Source organism: Branchiostoma lanceolatum, chromosome 17, assembly GCF_035083965.1.
Source record: "Branchiostoma lanceolatum isolate klBraLanc5 chromosome 17, klBraLanc5.hap2, whole genome shotgun sequence".
Classification (NCBI taxonomy): Eukaryota; Metazoa; Chordata; class Leptocardii; order Amphioxiformes; family Branchiostomatidae; genus Branchiostoma; species Branchiostoma lanceolatum.
Window position 1 is genome coordinate 13028521 of NC_089738.1, and position 21847 is coordinate 13050367.

General features: G+C 40.9%; 1 protein-coding gene across 3 annotated transcripts in view; it reads right to left on the bottom strand.

The window, feature by feature from the left end:
* The window catches only part of LOC136423682 (unconventional myosin-VIIa-like), a 49747-nt gene that overhangs the window by 5166 nt on the left and 22734 nt on the right, over window positions 1-21847 (bottom strand). For all 3 annotated transcript variants that reach the window (XM_066411961.1, XM_066411959.1, XM_066411960.1), the window contains 33 exons: window positions 20698-20840; window positions 20212-20325; window positions 19661-19814; window positions 18970-19046; window positions 18516-18775; window positions 18067-18145; window positions 17731-17862; window positions 17182-17317; window positions 16608-16714; window positions 16194-16331; window positions 15446-15691; window positions 14686-14865; window positions 13965-14183; window positions 13566-13673; window positions 12653-12853; window positions 11800-12009; window positions 11081-11280; window positions 10371-10571; window positions 9145-9262; window positions 8474-8602; window positions 7818-7991; window positions 7197-7424; window positions 6640-6810; window positions 6195-6439; window positions 5387-5556; window positions 4612-4802; window positions 3985-4106; window positions 3332-3483; window positions 2892-2983; window positions 2307-2524; window positions 1729-1834; window positions 566-680; window positions 181-267 (listed from right to left, as the gene is read on the bottom strand). In XM_066411961.1, the coding sequence (XP_066268058.1) occupies window positions 181-267; window positions 566-680; window positions 1729-1834; window positions 2307-2524; window positions 2892-2983; window positions 3332-3483; window positions 3985-4106; window positions 4612-4802; window positions 5387-5556; window positions 6195-6439; window positions 6640-6810; window positions 7197-7424; window positions 7818-7991; window positions 8474-8602; window positions 9145-9262; window positions 10371-10571; window positions 11081-11280; window positions 11800-12009; window positions 12653-12853; window positions 13566-13673; window positions 13965-14183; window positions 14686-14865; window positions 15446-15691; window positions 16194-16331; window positions 16608-16714; window positions 17182-17317; window positions 17731-17862; window positions 18067-18145; window positions 18516-18775; window positions 18970-19046; window positions 19661-19814; window positions 20212-20325; window positions 20698-20840 (5223 nt within the window). The remainder of the gene's footprint in view (window positions 1-180; window positions 268-565; window positions 681-1728; window positions 1835-2306; window positions 2525-2891; window positions 2984-3331; window positions 3484-3984; window positions 4107-4611; window positions 4803-5386; window positions 5557-6194; window positions 6440-6639; window positions 6811-7196; window positions 7425-7817; window positions 7992-8473; window positions 8603-9144; window positions 9263-10370; window positions 10572-11080; window positions 11281-11799; window positions 12010-12652; window positions 12854-13565; window positions 13674-13964; window positions 14184-14685; window positions 14866-15445; window positions 15692-16193; window positions 16332-16607; window positions 16715-17181; window positions 17318-17730; window positions 17863-18066; window positions 18146-18515; window positions 18776-18969; window positions 19047-19660; window positions 19815-20211; window positions 20326-20697; window positions 20841-21847) is intronic.

Here is a 21847-nt window from a genome sequence, read left to right on the forward strand (position 1 = left end):
GAAACAAATGAAAGAGAAGAGGAATTACAAAATAAATTTTGAGTTGTAAACAGAATAAGTATGATTATGCTATACATGATCAATGGGATAAGATAAAAACCACTACAGTACCAAGGAAAGCTGCTAGTGGGTCTAAAATCTAAACATTTGTGATTCTAAAGATGAAGCAGTTTTTCTTACCATCTTTGGTTGGCCTTGCTTTCCTAATCCAGTCTGTCAGGTGCCGCACGAAGTCAAAGAAGAAGTCTCCTTCTGGAACACTGATGACTGAAATAGACAGGATATTATGGTAAAAAATTGTCATTGGGTACAAACGTCTTCATAAGGATGACATTTAAGTATGTTTTAGCCAAACCTTAAACATGTTAAAGAACCCACCACATACATGTACATGTTTATTGCTAAGAGTAAGGGTCCATCCCGGTGTGAGTTGATAAAACATATCAGTCTGCTCTTAAGCAGCTTGTACAAAACTGGAGGTGTGTTACTTAAGGTGGTTTAGTGGTTATACATGTATATAATATGCTGCTGCAACAAACAAAAAGCATCACACAATCATTCTCACCTTTGTCTGCAATTTTGACAAACAAGCTGAATCCCTCGGGTGACTTGAGCCTCAACCTGCTGGCGATGTTCTCACAGAAGTCCTTCGCTCTGGTACCAGAGTCCACCTCAAAGGCCTGTACAACAACGGAAGGAAACACAGGTAATAACACTGTCATCGAAAGATGAAATTTTACTGCCAACGCTCTATTCTAGATTCAGAAAGGCAGCTGCTATGTATCAAATTCGAGCAGGCTGGCTTCACTTTATACACATTCATAATCAAGACAAGTAGATGTGCAGACAACCAGAGAGAATGATGCAGTGTATGACCATTCAGTTCATAGAACAAGGAGCAGTAGTGGAATCACTGAGCAGATAGCCGATCAGCACCAAGGACAAGGCTGTTTGAGGTGAACTGATTCACTGTGAATATAGCCAATCAGCACCGAAGACATTGTTATGATAGCCAATCAGCACCAAGGACAAAGGAAATTGTGGAACCTCACAGCAGATAGCCAATCAGCACCAAGGACAATTCTGTTTGAGGTGAACTGATTCACTGAGATTATAGCCAATCAGAACCGATGACATTGTTATGATAGCCAATTAGCACCAAGGACAGAGGAAATCGAAAGAATCTCACAGGAGATAGCCAATTCAATCAGCACCAAGGACAAGGATGTTTGAGGTGAACTGATTCAATGAGATTATAGCCAATAAGCACCGATGACATTGTTATGATAGCCAATCAGCACCAAGGACAAAGGAAATTGTGGAATCTCACAGCGGATGGCCAATCAGCACCAAGAACAGGGCTGAGGCCGAAGGCCAATGAAAATCAAGGACAAGTGTTTATGAAACACTGCTGCTGATAGCCAATCAATACCAAGGACACAATTCAGGCACCAATTCCTTATTATTTAGAATGCACCGATTACACTGCACATAAAATTTGGTCTGGCTACAAATTATGTGGAATAAACATGACTGATTACGCTGTACATAAAAGACCATGCACTTTCATGGGCCAAAGCATCTACCAAATAGCCTAGTGGGTAAAGTGCTCACTTTGCATGCAGTACTACTGGTCCTGGGTTCGATTCCCCGGCCATGTCATATTAAAGACTTTAGCATAATGCTTCTCTGCTTAGCACTCTGCACTTATGGATTGTGATAACCTACCTCATCACTGTCGTCTGGGAAGTAGACCTTGTGGAAGATCTGAGTTGTTTTGTGCTGGATGGCCTCCACCTCTACCAGGTGGGGAGGGTACTTCCTCTGACCATTCCTACACACAACAGGACAAATATTTACTCGTTCGAAGAATATAATCATAACTCCATACACTTACCTAGCAAGATTGAATCTTGAATATCAATTAGAAATTTCTAAAACCATGGCTGGTTAAAATGAATTTCTTCTTTTTGTTATTGTTAGTATTGTATTTGTACAGAATGTCCCTTCATCATGTTTTCTTTTCTAACATGTACATCTACATGTACATATCTTTAATCCAAGCATAGACCTAAACAAAAAAATTGTGTTCCTGTAACTTTTGTAATATTTAAAATGATCTTGTTTCCTAGACCTTATTTGATATCTGTCTGTATGTACATGTAGTTGTATATGTCAATCAATTACTTGTTTTACAATGTACAGTCAATGTGCCATACTCTGTACAGCATGTCACAGGACTTTGATCTTGAAAAGAAATAAAATAAAGAATTAAACAACGAGTAAGAAAACGAGGCTCCACCCACCTAAGTGTCTTCTGCAGCCTCTGCAGACAGTCCACTGCCAGCGCGTTTCTCCTGCGGGTTCTCAGGAACTGCGTGACGTGCGGCAGCAGGGACTGGCTGCAGGCGAAGCAGCCCGAGCACAGCCACATCAGCTCCCAGCCGCGCTCCTCGCTGGCGCGCACACGGTTCTCCGTCAGCTGCTTGATCACCTGGCAGTAGATCTCGTCTCTCAACGTCTCCTGGGGATGACATCAAACAAAAATGTAAGTAGGATACAGCCAAATGAGCAGAGAGAAGGCACCATTTTGAAAAATGAGAAAGCTCCATTTTGCCATAACCACCGGTCATTATCACTCCATATTCACCACTTGTGAGCTCTACTTATAAATCAAACATGACAGTCAAGTGTACTAGAAGTGTGCCAACCCTGTTACTTTCAATTTGATCTAATACTTGACAAATGCTTCAAGGTGTGCAAGATTAAAAGATTTATGTTATGAGGGAACAATTAAAGACTGGAGATTGTTTAATGATTCGGGAAAAACACAGCAAGCAGTTGTAGCCAGACCCAAAATAATATCAGTTTTCAAAATAAATGCTTCTTACATTCTTGAGTGGAGGTTCAAATATCTGGTCCGTCAGTTCGTTGCCATGACGACTTCTCTTGGATGGGTAATCTCCCATGTACTTCATAATGGGTGATCAGCGTTAAGGATACAGACATCAAAATCATCATCATCATCAACAACACATTGCTTCATTGCCAAGATATTGGACATGATATTGCTTATGATAAAAATTTACAAAGTGCCATTGGGCAAATTTGTACAAAACCCTGCTTTTCACATCAAACCATGACCATAATTCACATTATTTCTTTCCGCAAGCCCAAAATTTCTTTCCAAATTCTATAAAGACATCTCTTTAAGGAAACAACAATGCCCCTAACATTTAACGAGAGAAATGCAGATTCTATGTACACTGGAAGACGATCCTCAAATCAATTGCGACCTTTAGAACAACCCACATCAGTTAGCAAAGGATATACATGAAGCACAAGGTCGCCTCCTGGCTGAGCTCATCGTTGGGCAGCAGCCTCTTTAGGAGGGGCTGTTTGATTGGTTCCTTCGTGTAGCTCCACAGCTCATCCTTCTGTCTGCTCTTCAGGGCACGCGTCAGGGTACGCTTGGGGGGCGGTCTGCATCATACAGGGGTAGTTCATCAGTGTCGTTCCAAAACTGATTATGATAATCTTTACTTGCAAAGTCATGCCCAAAGATTTATTGCAAGGAAACACAAAGATACAATAACATAGAAAGGTGAAAAATGTCTGGTCCATATATCAATTTGAAATAGACATTTTTAGCCTTTATACGTTATTGTGTCTGTGTGTTACATTGCAATTTGGGCATGAGTTTGCAAAAAAAGATTATATTCCTAGTGGATGCGTGATGCTGCCATGATGCTCAAATTTTTGTGTATTGGTGCCGACTGCTAACATGATGGTACATGTATTTTAAGAGATTTAAGATGAATGCAAACATTTGTAAAGAATAGAAAAGAACTCCCCAAAAATTCAAGTTATTCATTCATAATTGTCATTGAGCAGTCTTTTGAAATGTCTTTACAGACTAGAGCATACGACACTCAGTCAAGTAAAAAAGATAAGCAGCACTTTGTCTAAGGAGTGTAACTGTACCTGAAGTGATCGATGGAGAACTCCTCCAGTGTGTAGGGCTTCTCCGGTGGTTCCTCCGTCTCGATGGCTGCCTGCGACGTGCGCAGCTCACTGATCTCCTTCTCGGACATGGTGAACAGTTGCTGAGGGAGAAGGCAAAGGTGTTCTACTGTAAATTCATGGGGACTTTTATAATTTTGAGGTAGAATTTTTTACAGTGTGTTAAAATCGAAGTCCGAAAATCTGTATTGTCTTATCAGAAGGGCTTAATAGCCCTTTGTAATAGCCTAAACAGCTAGTTCTAGGCAGCTCTGGGTCTATGTCATTCACAAACAAAACCCACTAGTTGGCTCTTACATTGACCCCCTGACCTAATCATAAAGTGTCTTTCACACAGGGTTGATTAATCACAAATTCTCTGGCAACCCTGACCTTCAGTTCCTGTCACTCTTGCAACTCTGACCTTTACTTTCTGTCACCCTAGCAACCCAGATGTTTACTTCTTGTCACTATCATACTAAAAGGCACTGGCAACTAGCATATGGTTAATACATAATGCGGAAACAGAAACACTCAAAACAATACCTCCCATGTCGCAGAGGTAATAAATGTCTGGATGACAGGAGGTAATAAGGCTTCTCCACTCACCAGAATGTCTGGTGCAGGCTTGGTGACGGTCGGCACCACGTACACACACTCGGCAGGGAAGTCCCCACGCTGCCCCGTCCTGTCGTTCTGTCCGTAGCACCAGCCAGAGTTCATGACCGTGTCTCCACTGTCCTGGTCCAGGACGATCAGGTCTCCCTTTTTAAAGGCCAGGAAGGAGGAGCTGTCTGCAGCTGGGGGGAGAAAAAAAGTTGACTTAAACTCTTAACTTAAATTAAACAATGCTGTATGCTGTATGCTTCATTAAGGGATAGTTTCATATGATGAATTGCAACTATACAAGATGTGCTACCTATAATTATGGTTTATTTTGATTTGACAGTTGTGTCATAACCAACTGAAGAAGGTTATATTTTTGGTAGTGTTTGTGGTTGAGCAACATAACTCAAGAAGCTATGGATGGATCGACATGGAATTTGGTATGCGGTTAGGTCTCGTCCTGTTAAAGAAATGATTGAATTCTGGGCTCCCTGGGGGCTTTCCTTGGTGCTGAAACACTCTACTTTGCCACACAGCTGTTGAAATTCAAAGCTGGAAATGATGGTATGAATGTATGACATGTCCTGTTTGATGAATAGTTATATTTTTAAGTTAATTCCTGTATTATTTGTTATTATCTGAATTTTTATTGTTGCTATGTACTATTATGTAAGGGGTTGAAACCCCCAGGAATCGTTGAAAAACGCCGCCAGGCGATACTGTATTCCTGGTTAAATAAATAAACAAACAAACAAACATTTGTACTGGAGTGTCCCACCTGGTGTTGGACTGTCCTGCAGAGCGATGACATATTTGGACTTCTTCTTGAGCCCCTCCAGGAAACACACCACCAGCTCCCGGATGTCTTCAGCGTTGGCCGAAGTAAAGGTGTACTCGTCTCCCTTCACAGTGGACAGGGTGAAGCTCTGCCCATGGATCTTACCAGTTCTGAAAGGAAGGTTACACAAAAAGAGGACAAGGTGACTCCTCACGATCACAACTGTTACTAAATAGTAATCATAATCCTCTCATGCCAGGACCACCGCTGGTATATGGCAAGCAACAGCCCAGTCAATGTTCTGCCCTTCGTACTGCATGCATTAGCCCTGGCCTGCCATGAGCCAAATAGATGTTGTTAGAGAGAAAGTAACCAGCAAATCGTGTTGCTTTTTTCCTTCAAACATTTGAAAGCAATACTTAATCTGCAATGGAGAATATCAAATATCTATTTTAACAACAAGCTCTACCACTAGCTTTTGGAAAAGTTTGCAAATTCAAATTGCTATTTCAAGCATTTCAGAAGCAAATTTGATTGGAATTTGGAATACTGTTAATTTTCGTTTTTGTCCTTTCAAGCTTATGAAAATAAATTTGGTATACGTTAAGTTCAGATTTTTGAGACAAGACAGGATGAGTTTTGTCAGTCCCAAAAAGCAAATTTCCTTCCAGGGACGGAGGGACGGGTCCTGGAAACAGCCCTGCTTTAACCTTCTTCTTGCTGCCTAACTCTGCAACCAATAGGGGATCAGGTGCCAAATGGCTACTTCAGTGTGCTAAAGGTTAAAACAACCCTGACCAGTACTGACCTGCTGCTGGACACAGCAGTGATTTCTGGGAAGGACAGCTCCAACAGGACCTGCTCCTGATCGTCCACGATGTACACGCCCGTCCAGTTCACCGCGATGATCACGTCGTTCTTTGGCAGGCTCGGACCAGAGAACTTGTACGCCTCGTAGAACCGAGAGAACAGTAGCGGCCACTTGAACTTGGCGTAGCTGACGACGTCTTCCTTGACGCGGATTGGATCGACGTTGTCCTTCACATAGTAGCTCTGGGAAAAGAAAGGTTGGTTTAATGATTACATTTGTTTGCGAATTTGAGTCGTAGTAGTAGTAGTAGTAGTAGCATCCATTATTTGATTATAATGCTGCTGAAGTCCCTGACACAGTGGTGGGCAGCAGTCGGCTAGTATTCACACCTCTCTTAACTTACATGTAACTTTCTAAGGTAGCCCCTTTATCTATATCCTACCTTTCTGTGTGCATTAGCCACTAGTTGAGCCCAGTAGTCTGTGTTCTTCTGTCCCCTCATACAGAAGTCGGGGATGTAGGACGGCACCAGACCCTGTAGCCTGTTGTAGTCCATGTTGGGTCCGTAGTCTACATAGTACTGCTGGGCGGCTATCTCTCCCAGATCATCATCCTGGGGAAAATCAGAAAAATTACTATAATTTCAATTTCTAAACTCTTAAAAGTCTAGCTGATCCTCAAAGTTTTCATCCTGCTTTCATGCAGCATTGGTGCCAATGGCCACGGTAATTTCATGGTAATTATGGCTGTCTGAGTTTCCCTCCCTTAACCAGTTTAATAGACCTATCCCATAGCCATGATGAAACTACAAAATCAATTATCCTTGGGTGGATTTAATTTCGCAGTAGGAGAGGAAAGAGGATTTTCATGAACGTTCATTTACATGTATGTTTGCCGTTGAAACAATTGTGTTGTACCGTAGTTGAAAATGCCGGTCACCACGAAATTAAAACCACCGCAAACGTTTTAAAGATTCACAGTAAGAACAGGATCTCTCACCTTGTCACACCTGTACTCCCCAAACTTGACCCCTCGGACGACCTGCTGGTAGATCAGGTTGGTGGCCACCCTGTCCTCTGTGGGGTCGTGCCAAGGGGCGAAGATCTCCTTGCGGAAGAAGAGTCGCCAGGGAGCGTTCCTCTCCTGTGCACCCTGTTCCTTGGCGTACTGTTCGCATTGGGAGATGGCGTCCATCACGTGGTCGCTACCGCTGCCCAGCGACGAAACCTGGAAACAAAGGGGAGGGTCAGAGTTCAGACCATAATAAGTTTATTTCGGGTCTTTCAACAGTAGAATAATGCCTTTTAAATCAACAAACTTCATACTACTTATTTTTGTGTAATCAAAGTTTGAGTTTTACACTCAATCATACATAATACTATATAGATTTGTCCCAAATCAAAAAGCCCTAATATATTTCAGTGTATCATAGGCCTGTTAAGGGTATGTGTAACAGGTGCTTAAAATTTCAAAAGTCACTTTTTTGGGGGGAAAAACCTTTACATGAACAATCTGACCTTAATCCTAACTTTTGTATCTAGTATTGACTAAAACCTAACTAAACTCTTTTAACAAAAAAATTTGTTGAAGATACTACTGTCTTCTACATAAGTAGCATACCTTATCAAAGAGGGCAATGTACAGTGAGAATCCAAACTGGTCAGACAGCCCGATCTTTTCCGACAGCATCTGACAGAGTTCCCGCGCCGTGGTGGCGGAATCTGCCAGGAGCGTCTTGGTCGTACCATCCATGAACGTGATCGGTAACATCAGAGGCTTCTTGGACTTTGTAGCCTGCAATAGTAAAATAAAACTTTTACAACATATATACAGCAATAAAATAACCTACAGGCTAGTAATATGTTTAATCTGACCGAGTATGGGAAAAACATGCACTCAGTCTTTGATGCACAAAAAAGCATTAATTTTACTAAGAACAGCTTTCTGAAAACAACATTTGGCTCTGACTACAAATGTATTTCATAGTCTTGAACAATCTGGTGTGGGTAACATTTGAAATAAACTGCACCTAACACATACAGGACGGTGCTCATTTTACACACTGCTTATTTTCTTTTACTCTTGGTCCAATAAAGTATTTAAGGACTTCCTGGCACCGTCTTGACTCTTAAATCTGTTAACAACAGAATCAAGAACTGCGAGTACAGGTTAGGTGGAGGTACATGTCAGAAACACCCACAGATGCTCCAATTTTACCTGCACTACCCTGCATATGCAGGTGCTATTTCAATCCAACAATATGTAAGGTACTTCACCTGTAGCTCCAGCCAGCTGGGCGGCTGGTTCCTGGTGCCGTTCACAAACGTTCTCTTCATCCTCTCCTCACAGTAAGGGGCGTAGCCGGGCGGGCCTTCCTTGATGAAGCACTGAAGGTACTTCACAAACTGGGGAGATGAAGAGTTTACAGAAAAGAAAGATCAGTTACATAGTTACTGTACTTAATGTTTTTAGATACTCAGGTACAGAGGCTCCATTTAGGCAAGTCTTTACTAATACTAGTAATAGATTGAGATTTCATTGTAACCAATGTAAGTTATTTGAATTAAGGACAACAGCAAATTTCTGTAAAACTCAACTAAAAGCACTTTGAAGAAAGTGTTTCAATACATCCAGCCTGACATAGAATATAACTCTTACATACTAATGACATTACCATAACCATCATTTCATGAAACAATCCAACTATTCCTGGACCAGTAATTTTCTGCATACTGCAAATTCACTTATTTTTGCTGGGATTTGATTTTACAAGAGAAAAGGGAAAGGAGGTTAATTTGTGGTGTTTTAAGTTTGCGGTTGAAGTATTGCACATTTGCGGTGCCACGAATTCACAATGGAGGGGTCACTGCAAAAGAGCTGAAACAAACCCTCTGCTACTATTTCAAGATTTCAATTTTTTACTGTGAATATCTCCCTCGCAGCTTACCTTCTCTGAAGGAGCAAAACAGCCGATACACAGGGACAGGAGGATCCACCCGCGGGCGTGACTACTCTTGGACGGGTTCTGGGTCAGCTGTTTACAAATCTGGCAGTAGATCTCATCTCTGTGGGAACAACAACACGGTGTAAACAAACAAGCATGGCAATAAACAAACATAAGATGTGCTAAGCTATGACAGTGGTAAAAACATCTTTGAATAAATGTGAAACTAGTAAAATGGCTAATATACAGTATTCTGTTATTCTTTTAAATTCAGTGCTGTGCAATGGAGTTAGCCACGTCATCTTAAACCATTTTAGAGCACAGTGGAAAAATAAATAACCCTAAGATTTATGCTTATGTTCTAAATACACGAATAGGCTTGACTAGTATCTTTAACTTTAACATCATAAAATCAGGCCAGCGATATTAGATCAATAACACAAGTCAAATTTCAATGGAAAACAAATTTTTCACTTAAATCTAGCAGCCCCTTGAAGAAGTCATGTACCATCAGTCTCCAGCATGTTTTGAAGTTTATTAAGCACGGCAGAAAAACAAGATACCCTGTACAAATTGACGTATCGTGTGTTTTCCTCATAAAACTACCCGTTACAACAAAACATGAAAAGCAGTTTGGTATCACACAATAGGTGGTTCAATGAATTATTTATAAGACCTGTACTGATATGATCATTAATCACTGCAGAAAATTTTGAAATGAGGTCAGACCTTTAAAGAGAGGAATGCACTTTAATGCTGGTGTTAATATTAGCACCAGAAAACACGGCCATTATAGAAATCTATGGTCTGTTTTTTCAGTAAATATTCCTGTTTGGTTAAGAAGGAAAGAAGTTATTCAGTTTTGAGTAAGATTTGACCTAAGATAATTGTAAGATAGCAAACTCTGGCAGCCACTTTCCACACTGCAGATTCCAAGCATAGATACGTACCGTGTTTCGTTCTACAGAGTGATTGAAGTAGGCAAGTGCTGACAGCCATATTGGTGTCCTTGATTTTCATTTTTATGGACTTAAGCTCAAGTGTACACAATGTCTCTTGATCTTTTCAACATGCGTGAGCTACATGTACATGTATAACAGATTGCTTGTCATGTTACTTGGGAGGGTCAGAAAATCTCTAGATGTCTGAAAACGCTGGAAATAATTGTGCAATGAAATGCAAATCGCTGCATCCACCTTGGTGTCCCCAAGAAAACCCTGTACACTTGCCTGAGGTTGGGCCGTAGGATCCCATGTCCGATGATGAAGTGTAGTTTCTCCAGGTTGGAGGTGGGACGGTCCTCCAGCATGCTGTTACTGTACGCTGCAACATCGCCCTCCGCGAGACGGTCACGCACCTCGTCCGTGATCTTGGACTTCTTCTTCAAGGTCATGGACACCAGCTTCTTCTTCACGCTTCCCTTCTTGTACCTGCAAAAGTAAGAGGGAAATGACGAGCTCCATTAGGATTCTAAGACACATGTAATAATATTGTAACTTGAATATCTTAAGACTTTGCAAAACATGTTGAGATTTTTGTAAATACATCTTGAGCTTTTCTCAAACATCTTGAGTTTTTTTCTCTTGAGATTATTTGAAAACATAGACAAAGATACTAGGAACGTCCTCTTGGATGGGGCCGTAAAGTTTGAGGCCCTGTATTTGAGGGGAGCCACATCTCGACCACATTTAATAACCCACCAAAGTTATCAAAAAGAGTAGGGGTTCATCCAAGTGTGAATTGATCAAATCTATCAGTCTGGTCTTGTGCAGCTTGCTCTTAGTAAGAGTCTTACTGTACAAAACAGGTGTATCATGCCTAAAGGCAGTTTGCTGGCTACGTGAAACAAACAAATAAACTTCAAACTGATTGGGCAGATACATGTCCTTAACTGTAGACCAACAGTGTCTCCAGACCAAAGCCAAGTTCAAGGTCTCACCTGTCAGGAACATTAGGGTCGATGCCCATCTGTATGTCCTGTAGCTCCTTCTTGTACAGTCCTGACTTCTTCCCCAGCGTCTCGTAGATCTTGGTCATGACCGGGGTGTTGTCCTGGGCCTCCGAGTTGGACGTCATCCACTTGGGCTCAGGCAGGTCCCCCATGAACCTCAGGATGGTGATCCACACAGCCAGGGCAGCCTACAACACAGATTTGTCAACAGATTTACCCAGTGAGAGGCATTCAATCTTTGTAAGATTAACCCAAATAATGTTTCCATTTTGTCATGTACAGAGTGCACAAAGATGTTTGGGTTTTGCCCACTATATCAAAGTAATGTTCTGCATTAACGGCTTGAAGTTCCATAATTTTATGTTTGGAGTAGACAATAATAAAAGCAATCTCATTTGCATCATTATTTCCATGAGTTATTGACTTGGTGTGGCTGGATAGGTACGATGTTAACCATCTTTTAACATGCTGAAGCTTCCTTGAGAGCACTGAATATGCCAGGAACTTTTAATTTGTTTGGATCGAATCTGCTCACTTACAACTATTCAATAATTCTAAAACATATAGCAATCATTCAAACCCAATCAGGCAACCACCTGGCGTAGGCAACGACATTCTTACACAACAGTCCCCTCCATTCTTACACCGTTAGACTGTATCACATAGTTTGTCCTAAAACATCTGAACCAGATGAGTCTACAACATACCAGCATGTCTCCCTCGTTGTCGTGCGGCAGGAGCGGCGCCTTGAGCGGGCGCCGTACGTACGAGTGCGTGGTGCTCCCCTGGAAGTACGTGGCAGCGTATTTGGAGAACTTGTACTCTGAGATGTCTTCCTCGTCCTTGGGGACAGGCAGGTGCATGGTGTCGTCTACCTCTTCCTTCTTTAGATCTCTCGTTCTCTTTTCTTCCAGGTCCTTGTGCAGAAAGTGAACAATTTTGGAGGATTTTAAAAGGCTGAGCTTATTAATCATGAAAGCTAAAGCCATATTCCTTTCCAAAACAACAAAAAAGCATCGATATGCTGAGTACAGAATGAAAGAAACACCAGAACACAACACAAGACTTTTAAAAGCAGCCGCTGTTCATAAGGAAAAGATTGGGTCAGTCTTTGGGGCAGACAAACTTATTGCATAAACCAAGACCTCATTTATCCATTTCAAGCAACATTGACTTTCGCTCCAATCAGAATCTTTTCAAAGGATTAAATACTACTTAATTTTTCAAATTCAATTTGAAAAATATTGGCAAAAACAGAACTGTGAATAAGATCTTATAATTTAGGGCAGACAAACCATTAAATTTTTGCAAAAACCCAGCCCTTGTTTATCTATTGCAAGCAACATTGATTTTGGCTTCCACCAGAATTTCTACAAACTAAATAATAACAGTGAGTCTTCCTTTGATTTCTCAAAATTGCTTTGCATAATATTGGCAAAAAACATCTGACACTTATCAATATTTGATAACATAAACTTTGACCTACTTTATGAGGATACTTTTTATTGAATGAAAGACAAAGAAAAAAATCTGAAAACTGATTTTTTTTCTTGCACTCACTCTAAAAGCAGTTGGAGCAGGGCCTGACTCAGCGTTTGTCTCAGGCAGGAAGTTGAAGACTTCGTCCACCATCTGTGAGTCGTCCACCGGGTTGTCCTTCCTCTTCTCCGCATTCTCGATCATGTCCTTCTTCTTCGCCATCTCGTATTTCTTCTGACGTTCATTTTCCTGGCTTTCGTACTCCATTTGCCGAAGTCGTAGCTGCATAGGGAGGGTATCAAATGTATCTGTATCTGTACCTGTATCTACATTGTATATAGCCGGTATAACCGCCATTCAGCATAACACTCGCACATGTAGAAAATTATATTTCTTCTAAATAAAATTTAAAAATGATCCCATATGGCAACATCAAGTACATTCTACAGAGAAATATAAAGCTGGCTTCACCAGAATAACAAAAAAGGATATTAAAAAAATGTCTGTCACAGTTCTACTTTAATATTCATATTATGGGATGTAAAAACAGATTTTTTTCTACATTTGTACACTAGGGAAATGCCAAAGTTTAGGTACAAAGGGAAGTCATTAAAAATTCATAACCCATACTTCCATGTGTTCATCAATTTTCAAGGTGAGAGGGCACACTGCGTACTAATCATGCCGCAAATATATGGCATCTTCCACACTGTATTTCTATTTATTCATACATTATCCATAAACAAAAATATAAACAGACACTGATAAATAGATAAAGCCTTCCTTTGCAGTTTGTTTCCTTGAATTGGCAACTGTGACAGGAAATAGAACATCAATATCATAAGTAACAAAAGTCGAAACTCAAACGTTTCCCACACATGCAGAACATAGTCACGTTCCACACTGTGTTACTGAGGTTCTTTCAACTATGACTTTAACCATGCTGCGAAATTTAAGTGCCACTATCTTAAGACAAATTTACAGCTCCACAAACCTGGTGACGTTTTTCTGCCTCTTCCTTCGCTTTCTTTGCGCCCATTTGTTGTCTGAGTCGTGCCTCTTCCTCCAACCGCAGTCGCTCAGCCTCCATGCGCCGCTTGTTCTGTGGAACGATAAAACAACCATTGTAGGATTACACATCAAATGTAGAGGTACTATCATTGAAAACTAGTTAACAGCATATTTTTAGCATTTAAGTGTCAGAAAAAATTATAAAACTTTTGTTGTATTGTACTTGTTTAACATTCGAATTTAGAAAGTTAGATTCAAGTTCTAAAGATAGGCAGTTATAGTTAGGTTTTACCGAAATTCTATTTCATTCTATGTTCTGCACTCACATTATACTGAAAAGGTACAGTTTACATTTGTGTTACAATCAACCAGGAAAGCACACCTCTATTTTGAGTTTCTGGTACTGTTTCCGCGCGATGTATCCCCGGAAGCCTGACTGGATCTTCACGATGCTGTGCATCCTCTTGGAGAAGTCCTTCCTTGCTGTGTAGCCACGACAACGGGCCTGGAAGCCGACGATCCTCTTGCGCAGGAAGTTGTAGTGATACGACAAGATGCGCGCCCGGAATAGAGCCTGCAGACGGGCGTACCCAATCTTCATCTGTGGACAGGAAAGAAAACAAGGTTAACGTTATTTGCAGAATAGTTTAGCAACCACATCATGATTGGAAAAATTTGAGTATTCACTTAAAATATAGGTGAGAGTTCTGATTAGCTCTGAGTCAAATGGTGTTCATAATAGAATGATAACGAGGTTCAATCAGGCATTTGGAAGTTTGCCTTGGGCCTATTACACTGCTTCTGAGAAATGTTTGGTTCCAACATGATCCTGGGAGCATCTGCAAGGACTTGAGCTATCTAAATGGGGCTAGGGGCCAATACTATTTTGTGTGGAAGCCAGCATTGGACCTAGAATAGGATGGATATCAGGCTATACAAATAGGACTCTTGTGGAACAAATCATCATCATAATTACATGTCGATGGAGGTTAGATATACAGGTACATGTAATAAGATACACGGTGCAAAAGTTACTCAATACATGCCATAGACAAGCAATTGGAAGTTTTGTAACTGAAATCTTTATGATCATTATAACTCACAGCATGGTATCTCTTTCTCTCCCTGTGTCCTCTCCACGCAGTCTGGATCTTGAGTGCCCCTGACTTCATCTTGAGGAAGCGTTTACGGTAGAACCAGCCTCGCACCATCTTCTGGATCAGGACCACGCGCCGCGTCAGGGCGTGGTCACGTTCTATCTCCAGCATGGCATCATGCTCGTCCTGTAACCGTGTTTGGGGAGAGCAAAAACTGTAAATATTTCTCTAATCTAGGTGATTTACATCTTATCATTACAGTAAAGATCATGACATTGTATACTATCATAACCAACTTCAACACACTCAGGAAGATAGCTCTCATGACAAGTCTGAGAGCTTGAAAAACCAAAATGTGCCCTCTTGACTTTTTGTCGGTGTTGACTGCAATTTTTAGGGATCAGTCCAAATTTACAGGGTATCTGGATTTTTAGGTTAAAAATTTGCTCAATTCTATGGCAATTATGAAATTCAGTGACCTTCTTGTGATCAATAAATTTGGCTGAAGGTCGTTGACAGTGAAATGCCATCTTTAGAACCGGCCCCAAGTAAAGAAACCATAACTCATTTGTAGTTCTTGGGAAAATGACAGCAGAGACTGGTATTCCAAATTGTAAGGGTAGACATCATTTGTAGGTCTTGGGAAAATGACAGTGGAGACTGGTAAAGAAACCATAACTGTAACAGTAAATCACCAAATACATGTACATGTACAAGTATTAGTAAGTGTGTATTCTGAACACTTTATGAAAAAGTTTGTACAAACCTTCAGGAAGATTTTCGTCTTGCCGATTTGCCAGTCAGCATCCCCTAGGATTGCCTTGGCGATATTTTGCGAAGCAGTCTTGCATTCAGTCTTGTGAGAGGGGCCCACGCCGTTGACCAGGATACGGTAACGGTCGACGAACTGTGCGAAGGTGTGTCGGATGGGGTAGCCCATGCGCCGAATGCGGATGGTCTCCATCATGCCCGAGTAGCGAAGCTGCCGCACGCACAGCTCACGGTCAAACATCTGCCATTTAACAGTGAAATATTATGAATATACAATTTTTTCACATTATTGAAAATAAGGTCCATCAAGATTAAGATTGACGCAGCTCAATTCAAATCTGTTAACTATCTTTTACTTTCTTGTAACTTCTAAATGCAATTATATTATGTAAAGAAATCTAGAAATCTTAAAATGGTAGCTGTTGAGAACAAAATTTTTGCAAAAAAAATTTTGAATGGGACAGACATCCTACTGAAATTGCTGTGCCTGCAGGAAGAATTCTTTGAAAATAAGGTCCTTTATAAATATCTATTCATTTAATGACTTTGTCATATTTAACAAGTTCAGCCTAAGTCAATGTGGCATAAAGGTATGTAAAACTACAAACAAACAAACAAACAAATCATAATAATCTTGAAGTCCTTCAAGCTAAAGGTTGATGCACCTCAACTCATTTAAGTGACATATAAACTGCAATATTTGTATCATTCATTCAACAATATAGATTAGTAAGAATACTTACACTAGGTTTTTTGAACTCGTTAGGTTTGATACACCGTACAAAGAACGGCTGGCAGGCACCCAGGGTCCTCATCAACAGGTCCAGGGACTTCTTGAACTGGGCTCCCAGCGTTGGAGACTTTTTTCTCGTCTCTGTGCCCTACAAGGAATAAGAAGAATTTTAAGTAACAGACTGATTCTGACTGTCCATCACAGTTAGCAGTTCAACCAATGATAGCATGGCAATTGGCACTTCAGACCAATAATAGCCATATTAGTATGATAATTTTGATTTAATGCTATGTGGCTCAACCTCCACAAGGTGAATCTCTAAGATCAGTAGCAAAAAATAAACACATAATGTACTACTGTGAGTTATACACGTATCTATATAACCTTATTTTGCAAGAATGCATTATGATAGGTATATTGTTACCATGACGATGTCCTTTTGGAACAAGCCCTTGAGGAATTTGTTGTTGGATGTTTGAACCAAGTCCAGCAGGTCAGCATGGAACCTGTCTCTGTTCTTCTCCAGAAAACCTACAGATAAACATCCAAACTTGAGCAGGTATCCTTACATTTTGTACCTTAGGCACCCTTTTCACCAGACGGTAATTGCTGCGCAACCGCTGAGTGGCCAATATTGGATTTGTGTGACTTCATTATCAGCCTTAATTTCATTATCGGAATAAGATAACCAATACAAAAATATGGTTCTAAAAGAAGAAAACACACAAAATGTAAAAAAAAACCTCATTGAGTGATCTGTAAAATATTTGGTTACTCAGCCGTCGCAGCCACTGGTGAAAAGGGGGTGTAAGTTGTAACAGAGTAAAAGTGAAAATAATCTCGAAGCAGTTTGGCTTACTGAAGAGTTAATCTTCCACTGGTTGTGACAGATGATATTTACAGTATGCACAGGTTCGTTTTACTGGGGAGATTCCCCCTATAAGTCTTCACATATTCAAACCATGAAATACATGTAGCTTATTGCTGGAAACTTGTACCTCTGGTATCGTAGTACACGTCTCCGGCAAAGTGGACGACCCCGAAGTGGACATTGATGTCAGATTTGGCCTGGATGAAGTGGGCGTTGCGGCCGTGCTGCTTGTGTAACTTCTGCAGCATGGTCTTGTCTGAGCCCTGGTGGGGGGAGGGCGGTTATTAGATGGTCAATGATTTTTGTAAAAGCTAAGAATTAAGGTAAAGCAGCCATTTTCAACTGTGGTGAAGCATGGTGTTTTTTCAAGTACATGTAGCTACAACTCCTACAATGCTTATGAAATTAAGTTAAAGAGTCCTGGGTGTAGCCATTAGTTATCCTGGCTCTCAACTTCAACTCATTTGGACTCGAGCCAAACCATACTTCCAATTCTCCAAGCTTCCTATTACACCACATCTGCTTTACATGCTGCCACTCTGCAATATCCATATCACTGGGAACTCACACCAAGGCAAAGAAAGAATTTTATAGAAAAAAACACACAAAAAAACACGCACACTAACTGATTACAATACCTTACAACACACACAATCCTTCTATATAACATACAGACCTTGGGGAAACGACTCTCTTCATCGATGAGTGCGATGATGTTCATGGGTTTGATAGCGATCATGTCCAGACATTCCTGGTTGTCCACAAACTCAATGTGCTGCCAGCTGATGTGCTCTGCATCATACTCAGCCTGAGGTCAAACCAACATCAGTAGTTAGTGGACTGAATGATAACTTTTATTGTACATTTCTGACCTAACAGGTTAAGTACACGATTTAGTGATTTTACAGTCACACAAACACTTGTCAAAGTTAATGCAGTTACAAGATAGACTGTAACAGGGGATTATGATTGATGTTAGATTATGACTCCAAATGGCTTAATCATAGCTTACCTGTTCCAGCTTGAAAATATGCCTCACAAAGAATTGCTGCAGGTTTTCGTTGGCAAAGTTGATGCACAGTTGCTCAAAGCTAAATAAAACATTGGAAAATAGACAACCATTATTTGTATATCAATTATCAAAACCAACTGCAAGGGTAGCCATTGCTATGGCTTCATAAGTTCATTTCCTGCAAAACGGTCCAGGACCTTTTTATATCTACACTGATATTCAATACAGGTTGTAATTTCCTGGTTTTGTGGTAAATAGCATTTGTAACCATTCATCTTGTGACACTGCATGTATGTTTGTTCTAAACACAATAAATATGATTTTAATTCTCAAAAGGTATTAGGTATTATTAGCTTTTAGAAATCAATCACTTTCATAATCTGCTGAATCCTACAATTAGAACATGACATTTCTAAAGCATGATTGACTGCACTAATCAGTATATTCACCTGTTGGTCCCAAAGTTTTCGAATCCAAAGATGTCGAGTACCCCGATACACAAGCGGACGTGCTTGGGGTTCTCTAGCGGCTGGTAGATGGCGTTGTTGATCTTGTCCGTGAGCCAGACAAACATGCGGCCGTACGTGCCCTTACAGAAGGCGTCGCGTACGTCGCTGGCCTGGTCAGCGTTGAGAGGGGACGTGACGCTCTCACCGCGGGTGATGAGGGTGTGGGTTGTGAGGGCGTTCAGCAAGTCTTCTTCATTCAACTGAAATGTGGAAAGTGCAAAAGTGCATTAAGAACAAGGCAATCAGAGAGGACAGGCTTCACCCCATTACCCGTACTACTTTGTAACTCTTCCAGTCCCAAAGACATATAGCACACATACACACACACACATCAAAAACGATAACTTCACTCTCTTGGTGATTAATAGAACTTAATATGTAATTGTAGACTAACCTCCATGAGTTTAGCAGAGTCGGATAGGCCGGTGGCATCCACCAACTCACAGGCATCCAGGTTATCTATGGATGAGCCTATGGACACAAATAGTGACATCAATGTTATAGTCTGGTACAATACATGTAGCACAGTTTTGACTATATTTGCCTCCATTAGCTTTTGTCCTCCTAGCTGCACATGTATGACAATTTGTTAAGTTTGTATAAATTAGCTTTGTTCGAATTCCCTTAGTTTGCGTTTGCCTCTAGCAGAATACTTCTTTTAATCAGTTCTACCATGTAGATTTAGACTACAATGTATTTTTAGCAAAATGTAAAAATGTACCTACACAATTCAATAAACAAGACATACATGAAAAGACAGGTCCAACTTGTGCTGTCCCTTGAATCAATATTGTTACTTCCCTTGCCAAGTGTTGAAATGTGCTGCATGCGTGCCGTCTACCACGGTTATTTCATGGTAATTATGGCTGTCCGAGTTTCCCTCCCTAAACTGTCAACCCAGGGAAGCCTTGAACCAACTAGAGGGATCCAAGCGGCATGCGTGCCATTTCCTGTCACAAGTATTATGTACTGGTCATGCTCCACCTTTAGATTAACCCCCTGTACTCTCTGTTGCACGCATGGGGCACAAGTCTACAGTTCTACAAGGGTTGCCACAGAAAAGATCAAATCAAAGATGATCTTACTTTCGAACTGCAGGTTGCCCAGATGCAGTATGGAGGACAGAAGCTTGTACAGTTCCCACTGTTCCGCGTCAGAGATCATCAGCACCTTCATGGCCGACCGGATCGCTGCAAAGTCCGTCACGTCATCGCGACCGTCAGCAACAAGACAGTCACCCTGAAAATGTTCACGATCATTTAGAAAATCTTTACGATAAGTCAAACTCTAAAGTTGGCTTAACACAGCACAAAAATAGTTCCCAACAGGCTAGGTCTGCAAGCTCTACAGGACATTTTCAGCCGGAGTACAGCCAGTGTCTTAAATTCTCAATCACTGTACAATCAGCCCAGTTCACAGATCACCAACACCCATTCAATGTGATAGCCTAAGGTTAGATTTTCAGGTGGAAAATACATTCAACCTTTTGGCAATTTTTTAATTTGGTGGCATTCAGCAAATTAACAAATTTGGCCCAAGGTCATTGGCAATACGATACTGGATTATGAATTGTGAAGATGCAATGCATTATTCCTGATGCAAATCACACTACAGTATGTAAAAGATGTGTCTTCACCATTGTCAGATAGGCGTAGTCCTGAGGCTTGGTTAGGTGCAGTCTTCGCTTGTCGTCTGCAGGCAGCCCCGCCAGCAGGCAGTAGAAGATGTGGTAGTTGCGTTCTTCAGTTTGCTGGGCAAATAAGATAAGTTAGGATTTCATTTAAGGTCTAGGAAAAATGATGACCAATTCTACAACAATTTCATCAAACAGATGTCAAATTGAAAATTCTATGTTTCTTGCCAGCATTTGCCCCAATTTTAACCCACAAAAAAGGGTAGGGTTGGCAGGTGTTTGCCAGGGTTGGTCGGGTAACTAGCAACACAACTTTTTTTCGAGGCCATACAGCTTGTTCAAAGTTCGGGATTGAACAATTTTGAAGTACAGTAGAAATAAAAAACACATATTGACGACGACAGGATTTTAAGATTAGAGGTAACCATGAAAATAAAACCAATGCAAACACTTCAAGATTTACAATAAACAAACCAATAAATAACAAACCTGATAACAGAGCCTGGATTTCTCCAACAGATACTGTTCTATCTTTGCTCCCTCTATTGCACCATTCTGGTTGAAGTGGATGTCGATGTACTTCCCGAATCGGCTGGAGTTGTCATTCCGAATGGTCTTGGCATTTCCAAATGCTAGTGACACAAAACATGCAGAGGGAAGGAAATTTGGTTACAGAACAAGATGATGGAAAAGAATTATATTTGCAGTAGAAGGATTGGAAAGGGGGATAAAGAACAAATTTTGAAAAGAGTGACAGTAGTTTCATCAGGGTTTTGTCCAGCATCTGTCATTTGAAAGAATCTTGTAGCTACATGATGACTGACAAAAATAATGGCCATTCAGTCATTTTCACACTCAACATTTGCTGATTTGATTGATGTTCCAAATTAGGAAAAATTTCACCAGCAGGCAAGCATAGCTTTGCTGAGGTTACGAAAAAAAATCTATAGCTGGGCAAAACCCTGAGTTTCATTAAAGAACATCCTCTCATGACAGGCCTACAATGTATATTGCTTGTACGGTACATCTCAAGCAATGACCCTGATGTACTGGGCTGTGATCCGTCCTTCTCTATGCAGCCTCACTGATCAGCTGTCAGCCAATCAGATTCCCCCTCCTGTTGCTGGAGGCAAAGTTACCAGCCAATCATGTTGCATCTGGACCGAAGGCAGTCATGTGATTCGTTGTAAAATTTTGGCCAAATTGGCCAGTGCTAACGCAGCTTGAAGGTCAAAATCGCAGGCTGGTACGTCACGGCCGTTGCTTGATATATACAAGTGGTGGACCTGACATGAAAGGGTGTGAAGGAAAGGAGTACAAATGGAGGGTAGACCTGGTTGGTGAGGGTGCCATGATCTTTACAGGAGGAAAAGAAGACACACTAGCTGAAATCAAGGGAATACAAGGAATTAAAGACAACTACATGAGGTTGTCAAGGTATAAGCAAAGTATCTGAGAAAGACAGTTCAAGAAATTACTTCGAAACATCAACAAAAGCAATGGCCTTAAGTAGAAAATAAAATTGTCCAAAATAAGTTCAAAAGAACAAATCTATCTGGTAACACAAGCTGTAAAGATCAGCATGGTACCAGCCCTCTTGAGGGTCGGATCGCCCAACGACCAAAATCCAACCCTCAAG